The sequence below is a fragment of the Pristis pectinata genome, chromosome 3 (assembly GCF_009764475.1).
Source record: "Pristis pectinata isolate sPriPec2 chromosome 3, sPriPec2.1.pri, whole genome shotgun sequence".
Classification (NCBI taxonomy): domain Eukaryota; kingdom Metazoa; phylum Chordata; class Chondrichthyes; order Rhinopristiformes; family Pristidae; genus Pristis; species Pristis pectinata.
In genome coordinates, this window is record NC_067407.1 from 70219314 (window position 1) to 70231954 (window position 12641).

A 12641-nucleotide genomic window follows, 5' to 3' on the forward strand; every position below is an offset into this window, starting at 1 on the left:
AGTGTTAACAGGAAATTGTTAATAGCTTCCTGGATAGAGAATGCTTTTTCCTATTATCATCAACAATAGCCGTAGATCATTTAGTAGCTATCTCACCTCTCAGTTATAAGGGACTTACTACGCCGACACTACTGTGTAGTATCAAAATCCTAAATTGCTGGAGGTGCCTTCAGTCAGATAAGACACAGTCCTGGAGTTATACATCACGGAAACAGGCCCTTCATCCATGCCAACCAAGATGCCTTTCTGAGCTAGTCCCATTTGCCTGCATTTGGCACATATCCCTCTAACCTTTCCTATCCATGTACCTGTCCAAACATTAGATATTAGATTGAGACCTGCCTGTTCCCAGATGTGGCACCATTTTACAGATGAATTGAAGCCATTATTTGTCTTTCAGTTTATTTCCCTGAAACAGATAACTTAGTCATTATTAGGTTGCAGTCTGTGGGAACTTGCTGTGCACAAACTGGCTGCCGCATTTTCCATATTATAATAGTGCCTAACCTTTAAAGATGCTCCATTGCCTGTAGCTTAGTGCCATTGCCAGATTGTGGAAGTTCAGGTCTTTTCCCTTTTATCACTTGTCACTCAGTAAGCCATTTAATGAAAATGAAAGATATTATAGAAATTGCATCTTGATGACCAATTTTGTCATCAAAATATTCAGTGGAAAAATGTAACTTCTTTAAATAAGGTTCCGATTTTGAAATCCAACAGTAAGTATTTCAAAAAATACAGTTCCTTATAGAAAATCCCATTCCAGTACAATGCTACCAACATAACACTAATTGACCCAGAGGACCAATATTCTATATTCTTCTTTGATGTAGCGTCACCCGAGAAAACAGATAGTGTCTTGATTCAACAACTCTTCTGAAAGACAGTGAAGCACTGACTTGCTCTGTACTGGATCGTCAGCCTGTATCTAGTGGTGACTAGTGGTGTACCGCAGGGATCTATACTAGGACTTCTGCTGTTCACGATATATAATGTATATAAATGACTTGGATGAAAACATGGATGGGTGGGTTAGGAAGTTCACAGATGATACAAAGATTGGTGGTGTTGTGGATAGAAGAGAAGATAGCCAAAGGATACAGCAGGATATAGTTCAGTTGCAGAAGTGGGCAGAGAAATGTCAGTTGGAGTTTAATCCGGGCAAGTGTGAGACGTTACAATTTAGGAGATTAAATGTATAGGGAAAGAACACAATTAATGGCAGGACCCTTAACAACATTGAAGATCCTGTCATTAACTGTCAGTCCTGATATAGGGTTTCAACCCGAAACTTCGACAATTCCTTTCCTCCCACAGATGCTGCTCAACCCACTGAGTTCCTCCAGCAGACTGTTTGTTTCTTCAGATTCCAGCATCTGCAGTCTCTTGTGTCTCCTTAGCAGTGTTGATGATCTTGGGGTCCACGTCCTTAGGTCCTGGAGAGTGGCCGCACAAGTCAACAGGGTAGTAAATAAGGCATATGGCATGCTTGCCTTTATTAGTTGAAGCATTGAGTTCAAGAGTCAAGAAGTTATGTTGCAGGTTTATAAAACTCTAGTCAGGCCACATCTGGAGTATTGTAATCAATTCTGGTCACCCCATTACAGGAAGGATGTGGGGGCTTTGGAGAGGGTGCAGAAGAGGTTTACCAGAATGTTGCCTAGATTAGAGGGCATGTGCTATAAGGAGAGGTTGGACAAATTTGGGTTGTTTTCTCTGGAGCATCAGAGGTTGAGGGAAGACCTGATAGAAGTTTATAAGATTATGAGAGGCATAGAGAGGGTAGACAGCTGGTATCTTCTTCCCAGGGTTGAAATGTCTAATACTAAAGGGCATGAATTTAAGGTGGGGGGGGGGGGGGCTCAAAGGAGGAATGCAGGGGAAGTGTTTTTTTTTTACACACAGAGTGGTAGGTGCCTGGAATGTGCTGCCAGAGGTGGTGGTGGAGGCAGATACTATACAGGCATTTAGGAGGCTTAGATAGGCACATGACTATGCACAGAATGGAGGGATATGGACCATGTGAAGGCAGAAGGGATCATGGGCCGACGAGCCTGTTCCTGTGCTGTCCTGTTCTATCTATGAATTAGGACCCTGTCCAACAATTTTCCAAGACAAACTACTTTAACTGTCAGCTTCCTGGATAGAGAGCAGACCTATAGAAAAACAATTAAATGACCTGTGAAACAAACACACACCTTGACCAAATCTCTTATTAAAATGCTGAAGCAACTTAAGTACTGAATTCACAAAGCTCTCCGGCAAGTAAAAAAAATTAAGGAACATGAAACACAGATGACTCACAGTTCCAAATTATACAATATATCAAGGTTTCATCTTTAATATGTAGTAGAAATGTCAGGAACATTTTACGTTCAAAGAGCAGTAAATATCATTAATATTTCATCAGAATCAATTTTCAAAATTTTCACTTCCTGCACTTACCTTGTTAAGTTTACCCAGTGCTGATATTAGATCTGCCCATTCACTGGAATACTCAAAGCTTTTCAATGCTTTATCCACTGCTGCTACATAGTTTCTGTATTTAGAGTCGCCCAGTAGCTCCAGTTCCTCCGTGTTCATCCTTAATTATACACCTGATGTCCAACTCCAAACTCATCAAAGATCATTTAACCTGGAATATTTAAGGTTTTGAAGTCTCAAATAACAAAAGGAAAACAATTGCATTTTCTTAAATAAAGCAAGAAAATCCATTTTAATACAACAGCACATTTAATTGCATGATTCTTGTAAAGTAGGCAGTTATAGTTTTGACACAAAAATGTGACTAGCTCACTAAAGGGAGTGCCTGCCTTGTGTTCTTACATAAATCATTTCAAGTTATTGCCCTAGAACTGAATGACTTTGAATCCAATTTCAAACTTGAAATTATTGAGGCACTGTGTACATTTTACTGGGCATTGCACATATCTTAAGTTTAATGTAATGCTTTGAAACTTTCAACTGACGTAATACCCTACAAGTGAAAAATACTCAGCAGATCAGACAGCATCTGTGAAGAGAGAAACAGAGTTAAGGTTTCAGGCCAATACCCTTTTGACATAACTAGGAATAATTATAAATCAAACATGTCCCCCTTCCCTACAACTTAAAACATGCTACAGTCACCAGGATAGATTAGAACAACTGAGATTGTTTTCTATGAAGAGAAGACTGAACATATAAAACCATGAGGGGATTGGACACAGGGTTCTTAGAGTTATGTAGCATGGAAATACGCCCTTTGGCCCAACTCATCCATGCTGACCAAGATGTCTATTTATGCTAATCCCATTTGCCAAAGTCTGGCCCATTTCCCTCTAAACCTCTCCTATCCATGTACCTGTTTAAATGTCTTTTAAATGTTGTAATTGTACTTGCCTCTCCCACTTCCCCTGGCAGCTCGTTCCATAAACCTACTACCCTCTGTGTGAAAATCTTGCCCCTCAGACTCCCTTTAAACCTTTCCCCTCTCACCTTAATCCTATGCCCTCTAATTTTAGACACCCCTAACATGGGAAACAGACACTGGCTATCATCCATATCAATTCTACTCATAATTTTATACAGCTCTATCATGTCACCTCTCAGCCTCCTTCACTCCAGGGAAAACAGTCCCAGCCTATCCAATCTCTCCTGATAATTCAAGCCCTCCAAGCCAGGTAACATCCTTGTGAACCTTTTCTGTACCCTTTAAATGGGTGACACACAAAACTAACAGATAAAATGCTACCTCAGATTTCCGGGAATGAATAATTGAATTATTACACCAACTAACCAACCAGTCACCAGAGCCACAAACAATCTGCTGGAGGTACTTAGCGGGTCAAGCAGCATATGTGGGAGGAAAGGAATTATCGATGTTTCAGGTCAAAACCCTGCACCAGGATTCCAACACCTGCAATCTCTTGCATCTCCATGGTCACCAGAGAATGCAGCCGGAAAGTAGGGCCATCTGAGCCTCTGCTGTAACGAGAAACTCGACATTAAGGTGCTGTCGGATTAGGAGCAACTTAAAGAGGCCAACCCAGAATCAGAAACTGAAACTAACCCTAACCCCAAGCTTGAATCGAATGTTGAAGTGAAAAAGACTGCAGAAAGAGTGAGCTAAGTAGTAGAAGAAAACTCAGGCAGATAACCAAAAAAAAGGATAGAAAATCATATTTAATCTCCGAGGTATACTGTTGCTTGTGAATAGCAAGTGCTTAAAAGAAAGTCACTAAGCAAAGGTGCAACTTCTGAACTGTAGTGAAACACTGTCATGACAGGAATTTTAGAGACTATTCTCTTTGGTGGGGTGTTCAAGGACTAGATGTGAAAGGGGAAGAGAATTGAGAGTGACAAGGAATTATTTTTTTTAACTGAGCATGCAGTTGATATCTGGAATGCACTACCTGCAGATGTAGTGGAGGTAGGTTCCATTGTCACCTTAAGAGGAAACTGGATAAATACAAGGTAGAGAAAAATTAGCAAGATGACAGAGAAAGGTCTGGTGTGTGGGATGAGAGAGCTATTGTGGTAGAGACTTTCCATTCATCTTCATGTTAGAAGAGGAATGCTACCCGACAACTGCAGTGTTCAGTTCTATTCACAACTCTCAGATCTTCAGTGTGTGAAGCAGTCTGTGTCACAATACAGCAAAATCTGGATAACAATCAGGCATGAGCTAAATGACCAAGAGAAAGTCTCACCACCTGCTCCTGACATTTGATGGTATTACCAATACTAGGTCTCCCACTGTCTTCATAGTTGTCATCATTATTGACCAGAAACTTAACTGAACCAGGCACATGTGGTTCTAAAAGCAAGGTAGGTTTTGGATACACTCAGCAAAACCGACCTCATAACTCCTCAAGACCTTTCCATCACTTACAAAAGCCAACTCAGCATTGTGATGATGCCCATTTGATGAGTAATCCAACAAAAATTCAGAAAAAAATAGTCCATTTCTTCGGCATCCTGTCTCCCATCTTATCATTCCTTCTAATGCACGCATTGAAGTACACATCATCTGTAAATGTACTGCAACAACTCACCAAACCTTCTGTGACAGCACTTCCCAGACTAGTAACCTCTATCACCAACGAGAACAAGGGCAGTAGGAACACATGAAACCTGCCTCTTGATTTACAAACCTGCCACTTTCAGAAACTTCTTGATTTAGAAACATTATCATCCCTTGATCGTCACTGAGTATCAATACTTCCAAAAGGAGTGCAATATTTCCACAAAGGTGGCTCACCACCACCTTCTCAAGGCCAATTATATTGGCAAATAAATGCTGGTCTTGTCAATGATGTCCACATATCATGAATGGGTTAAAAAAAACAAATTTTCTTTACAATTTCTGCTTCCAAGGAACCTAATTTACCTGAATGATAAACTGACACAACAGAATTGAGGAAAATCAAAGCAGATGGAGTTTATTAATAGAATATTATGTAAAGTTAATTTGGCTTCTGTACCCTGTCAGATTAAATTAATCCTCACTTTCTTCTATTGATCGTTAAAATCTCTTCCATTGTTTATTAAAAATGTACAAATTTGATTAAGTTTTTATTGAAGGTACTGGATAAATTATAATTAGCAACATTAAGAAACTTTAATTCACTCACACTCCACCCACTGCACTGCATTTAAAGAGCAGTGGAATGGATCTAATTATGTTCAAGGGGAAATTGGATATTTAACTAAAGGGAACGAGATGTAGGGCTACGTAGAACAAGAGGGAACTGAGATTATTTGATAGCTCTGCCTAAAAGCCACAACCACATTGGGCCAAACAACTTCTTTCTGTGCTGTATGATTCACTGATTCTAAACAGGAATGGCTAACATAAAGTATGCTCTAATACATTGCCATTTGTCTTACCACCCCCCTCCCCCCACACACACACCTACAAACATCCTAGGAAATAACTAAATAACAGTGACGCTGCAAGTAATGCTGCTATTGCACAACTCCAGTGCTCCAGGTTCAATCCTGACCTCTGGTGCTATCTGTGTCGAGTGTGCATATTTTCTCTGTGACCACACGGGTTTCCTCCAGGTGCTCCAATTTCTTCTCACATCCCACAGTGGTGCAAGAGAGTTAATTGGCTACCATAAATTACTCCTAGTATAAGTGGGTGGTAGGTGAATCAGGGAAGTTATGAGCAGGTGGGACAGAATAGGCTGCAGGGAAATAAGTGGGGAAATGGGACTGATGAGATTGGTCCTTTAATGTTGCAAAAAAAAACAAAGGATCCAAATAATTTGAATCATGGGGAGGGGAGGGGAAAAAAGATTTACAAGGATGTTGCCAGGACTCGAGGGACTGAGTTATAGAGAGAGGTTAGACAGGCTGAGCCTTTACTCATTGGACTGTAGGAGACCGAGGGATGATCTCAGAGAGGTATATAAAATCATGAGGGGCATAAAGAGGGTGAACGGTCTTTTTTCCAGGGTTGGGGAATCGAAAACCACAGGACATAGTTTTAAGTTTAGAGGTGAAAGGTTTAATAAGAATCCGAGGGGCAACTTTTTTTTTTACACACAACAGGTGGTAAATATATGAAACCAGCTGCCAGGGAAAGTGGTTGAGGCAGGTATCTTAAATGCATTTAAGAAGTATGTGGACAGGTATATGGATGACAAGAATTTAGAGTAATATGGGCCAAGTGCTGGGAGATGGGTTTAGCTTGAATATACATCTTGGTCGACATGGACAAGTATGGGCCAAAAGGCCTTTTTCTGTGCTCTACAACTCTATGACTCTATATCCTTTTAAAAATAACATTGCCCTGGTATCAAATTCAAACCTTTCCTATAGACAACACGTCTGTCCCTAAAATACCTTAATCTTAGTATTCATAACCTGCACTATAGCTGTTTTCTCTTTGCTCTCTTTCGTAATGGTCATGGATAAAGGGATAACTGAGCATTTTCTGTGTTTAGGCAAGAGCTCAGTTCCAACTACTGCTTCTGATGACAATCACATTCACCACAAAAACAGGGATGACCAAGATAGGAATCTGGCATCAAACAAGAGCTGGGGCAAATCACAAAGTCATCAAAAGGCATCAAAGAAAGTCTGGCTCATGGTTCCTTCTACGATTCCTCAACAACATGATCATCCACCTAAATCAAAAAGCAAGATGAATTGGGAGCAGAAACAACAGTAGGAAGAAGGCAAATGCTGGTATAATTTTAGTTTCTAAGCAACGCAAACCACAAGTTCAGTAAAAGGAACACTGCATTACAGCTCATTGATTAATAAACATTGTGAATTTTCCTTTAATTTTCAGTTTATGCAAGATTCACAAGGTAACAGCCCAGTATAAGTGACAAAGGGGAGCAAACATAAAGCATCAGAAATAAATTCCAAGAGCAATTACAGTATACAGGTCTCTATTGTTGTTGTCATACAAGCAACACAGACTTAAAATGAAGATCTTGTAAATCTGGACTTTGAATGCTTATTCTCACATACAAATTCACATTGAATCCTATCAGTGTAGTGAAACTACATACCATACAACAATCACAAAAGCTTCCTTGTACTCAGTTTCTTTGCAACCGGTTGCTGTCAGCTATGGGTGGGCCTTCACAGACAATAAACCGGCTATTCTTACTCCTTAAATGATAATCTCAATTGTGGTTTACAAGCACTAGATTTTTCCTTTAAAGCCATCTGTTACCCTGCAACACAAAAGGTGCAACTGCTCAAGAAGTTCTAGAGGGATGTTCAATTTCTGTGGAACAAGTTCACTCTGACCGAGTCATAGAATTGCACAGCTCAGAAACAGGCCCTTCAGTCCACCTCATCCATGTCGGCCTTTTTGGCCATCAACACTAATCCCATTTGCCCACATTAAGACTGTATCCTTCTATGCCTTACCCATTTAAGTGCCAATCTAAATGTCTCTGAAACATAGCAATTGTAACTGATTCCACCACCTCCTCTGACAGCACGTTCCAGATATAAGCTATAAGAATCATAGACTCAGAGCTGTAGTGATAGGAGACTCCATAATTTGGGGAACAGACAGGAGTTTCTGTGGCCGCAAATGGGACTCCAGGATGGTATGTTGCCCCCCAGGTGCCAGGGTCAAAGATGTAAGTACCTGTCCAAATGTCTTTTAAACGCTGTAATTGTATCTGGGCATAGATAGGGTAGATAGTCATAGTCTTTTTCCTAGAACAGGGGAGATTAAAACTAGACAAGATACATTTAAGGTGAGAGGGGACAAATTTAAAGGAGATCCAAGGGGCAAGTTTTTCCACACAGAGGGTGGTGGGTATATGGAACAAGCTGCCAGGGGAAGTGGTAGAGGCGGGTACAATTACAACGGTTAAAAGACAATTGGACAGGTACTTGGATAGGAAAGGAGTACATATATCATAGGACGGTACAGGACAGGCCCTTCAGCCCACGATGTTGTGCCAAACTAATTAAACCAATGACTCCTAATCTAATCCCTCTTCCCTGCACATTGACCATATCCCTCCTTTCTCTTCATATTCATGTGCCATTCCAAGAGCCTCTTAAACACTCCTGTGCTATCTGCCTCTGCCAGCACCCTGGCAGTGCATTCCAGGCCCCCACAGCTCTGTGTAAAAAAAAACTTGCCCTGCACATCTCCTTTGTACTTTCCCCCTCTCACCTGAAATACATGCCCTCTAGTACTAGGCATTTTAATCCTGGAAAAAAGATACTGGCTGTCTACTCCATGTCTCACATAATTTTATAAACTTTCATCAAACCTCCCCTCAGCCTCACCACTCTAGAGAAAACAGCCCCAGCTAGTCCAACTTCTCCTCATAGCACATGAGGAGAGGTTGGACAAGCACAGAGAAGAACACCTTTCAGCCTCCCTGAAAGTGGCCGCACAAGTCAATAGGGTCATAAAGAAGGCAAATGACATGCTTGCCTTTATTAGTTGAGGAATTGAGTTCAAGAATTGGGTGCTTACATTGCAGCTTTATAAAACTCTAGATAGGCCACATCTGCAGTATTGCATTCAGTTCTGGTTTCCCCGTTACAAAAAGGATCTCGAGGCTTTAGAGAGGGTGCAGAAGAGGTTTACCAGGATGCTGCCTGGATTGGAGGGCATGTGCTATAAGGAGAGGTTGGACAAACTTGGGTTGTTTTCTCTGGAGCATGGGAGGCTAAGGGGAGACCTGATAGAAGTTTATAAGATCATAAGAAGCTTAGATAGAGTAGACAGCTGGTATCTTTTTCCTAGTGTTGAAATGTCTAATACTAAAGGGAATGCATAAGGTGAGAGGGGGTAAGTCCAAAGGAGATGTATGGGGCAAATTTTTTTTTTTTTTTTTTACACACAGAGAGTGGTGGGTACCTGGAATGCGCTGCCTGGAGTGATGGTAGAGACATATATGATTGAGGTTTTCAAGAGGCTCTTAGACGGGCATATGAATGTGCAGGAAATGGAAGGCTATGGACATTGTGTAGGCAGAAGGGATTAGTTTAGTTGGGCATTTGATAACTAATTAAATTAGTTTGACACAACATTGTGGGCAGAAGGGCCTGTTCCTGAGCTGTACTATGCCCTCCAAACCAGGCAACATCCTGATAAACCTCCTCTGCACCCTCTCCAAAGCCTTCACATCCTTCCTGTAATGAGATGACCAAAACTGAACGCAATACTCCAGATGTGGCCTAACCAGAATTTTACAAAAATGTAACATAATTTCCTGGTTCTTGAACTCAGTGCCTCGACTAACGAAGGCAAGCATAACATATGCCTTCTTTACCACCCTATCAACCTGTGCGGCCATTTTTAGGGAGCCATGTGCCTGGACCCCAAGATCCCTCTGTTCATCAATGCTGTTAAGGATTCTGCCATAAACTGTGTACTCTCCCTTTATGTTGGATCTCCCAAAGTGCAACACCTCACACTTGCCTGGATTAAACTCCATCTGGTATTTCTCCATCCGAATGTGCAACTGATTTACATCACACTGTATCCTTTTGCAATCTTCTATGCAATCCACAACACCACCAATCTTTGTGTCATCTGCAAACTTACTCACCTACAGGCAAGCCAGTTTTGGATCCAGGCAGCCAAGTCACTGTGGATCCAATGCATCCTAATTTTCTGAAGGAGTAGAGGGATACAGACCTAATGTAAGAAATGGGAATAGCATAGAAAGGCATCATGGTCGAAATGGATGATTTGGGCTGAGGGCCCACTTCTGTGGTGTACAACTCAGAGTTACAGTTACATAGCATGGAAACAGGCTTTTTGGCTCAACTCTTACATGTCAACCAAGGTGCCTTCCCAAGCTGGTTGCAATTTCCTGCATTTGTTTCATATCATTATCTTATAAATCTCTATGTCATCGCTCAGCTTCCTGCATTCCAGTGAGAATAAACCCAGCCTATCCAATCTCTCCTTATTGGTAAATCCCTCCATTCCAGGCATTGTCCTGGTGAATCTCTTCTGCACTCTTTCTGATGTTATCACATCCTTCCTGCAGTGTGGCAACCAGAACTGTACACAATACTCTAATTGCAGCCTGACCAATGTTTTGTACAAATGCAACATGACGTCCCAACTCTTATACTCAATGCCTCGGCCTATGAAGGCAAGCATGCAAAATTCCTTCTTCACTACTCTATCCACCTACGTCGCCATTTTCAACGACATATGGACTTGCACCCCAAGGTCCCTCTGTACGTCAATACTCCTAGGGTCCCTGCCATTTACTGTCTATGTCCTGGTGGTGCTCGACATCCCAACTGTTTTTTTTATTTCACTGGTAGCAATGAAGTTAAAATCAACCTGCTATCAACCTCCCTCACACTAAAAATTAATTAAATACAAATGGGGAGTCTCATTCCTTCAAAATTTTTTTGGTTTAATAATTAAAACAAACTACTCTTCCCTTAATCTAATCTTTCATCCAGTCTTCATTCCTTTCTCTATACTTTGTTTTTATACTCTCTTTGTAAAAAAAATTTCCTCTCATGATTCCCTTTAAAACTCCTTCCTTAAACCCATCCCCTCTTCTTGTTGATACCCCCTACCATGGGGAAAAGATTCTGACGATCTACCCCAACTATGCCTTTTATAATTTTATACACCTCTATCAGGTCACCCCTCATGCTCCAGAGAAAACAACCCCAGCTGATCCAACTTCTCTCTGTGACTCAAATCCTCGAATCCAAGCAACATCCTGGTGAATGTCTGCACTTTTTCCAGCGCAATCACATCCTGATGTCACAAAAGTTATTTCTCAACTTCTAACATTCTTAGTCATCAGCACATGGTTTGGGATGACAGACAGCAATTTATTACACATAACAAAACATCTGGACAGCAATAGCCTTAAAAAGTTAAGCAATCAAATCTGGACTTTTTAAAAAAGGTTAAGCCAATCTATTTACAGAAAATATGCACTTTTTGTTTAGAAATCTCAAAAAAAAAGGCACAAAGTGTCTGATGGATTGGTGCAACAAATCAGATGGCTAGAGCGAGAAAAAAATAAAAGAACCAATCTAGAATTTATATAGAAACAAAAACAGAAAATGCTGGAAGAACTCAACAAGCCAGGCAGCATCCGTGGAGACAGAGGCACAATCAACGTTTTGGGTTAATAGTCCTTCATCAGAATCAAAGCATCCATCTATGCTGCTGAGTTCTTTGGATTTCCAGCATCAACAGTACTCTTCTACAACTGCATTTATACAGCATGATTAAAGTGGTGAAGTACTTCACAGGAATGTAATCAGATAAAATATGACAGAGCCTTAAAAAGATACTCATAAAGCAACATATTTTTGGAAATCAGAGTCTATAACATAGAAACAGGCCCCATATCCATGCTGACCATCAGGTACACATCCATACAAAAAAATCTGAAATGAAAACATAAAACGCTGGAATTATTCAGCAGATCAAACACATTTGTTGAGAGAATAACAGAATTCATGTTTCAGGTCAAATAACAGCCGGTGCCTGGATGAGTAAAGTAGAATGAGAATTCAATGCCATTAAATAGAGACTGAATGAAAAATTGGATTAAGGGGAAAAAAATACAAAAAATGAAATTTGTTTAAAATATCAAACAATTAAATCCTGAAGGGATGAGACTACCTATTTGTATTTAGTTCACTTTCAGTGTCCGAGAGGTTGACATCAGTAATTAACACTACTAAACTGCAAGTGACTTTAACTTTACCTCAGTGCTACCAGCGAAGCAAAAAGTTTCAATACACTCAATGCATATGAATAGAGAGCAAGAGAATGAGAGGCGATTTTGCAAAGTTAATGGCAGACAGCAAATGCTATGTGTGCTGGTCTGAAAATGGGACTTCCACACTTAAGCAAGCAGGAGTTATCAGCCTTGTTATACTGGCATCAATTTTTGGGCTGGTATATCTTTACTTCTTAAGGGCGGCATGGTAGCCTAGCGGTTAGCACGACGTTATTGCAGTGCCAGCGATCAGGGTTCAATTCCCGCCACTGTCTGTAAGGAGTTTGTACATTCTCCCCACGACTGCGTGGGTTTCCTCGGTTTCCTCCCACATTCCAAATGGTTATGTAGGTTAACGTGGGTGTAATAGGGTGGCGCAGGCTTGTTGGGCCTGTTACCATGCTGCAGAAATAGAGTTTTAACTTCATCCAAATGAAGTAA

The 12641-nt window shown here is 40.8% G+C and overlaps 1 protein-coding gene across 6 annotated transcripts in view; it reads right to left on the minus strand.

Annotated features, from left to right (window-relative positions):
* Positions 1–12641, minus strand: part of dop1a (DOP1 leucine zipper like protein A) — a 158087-nt gene that overhangs the window by 129024 nt on the left and 16422 nt on the right. For all 6 annotated transcript variants that reach the window (XM_052011959.1, XM_052011960.1, XM_052011962.1 and 3 more), the window contains exon 2: positions 2446–2635. In XM_052011959.1, coding sequence (XP_051867919.1) covers positions 2446–2583 — 138 coding nt within the window. In that variant the 5' untranslated portion in view covers positions 2584–2635. The remainder of the gene's footprint in view (positions 1–2445; positions 2636–12641) is intronic.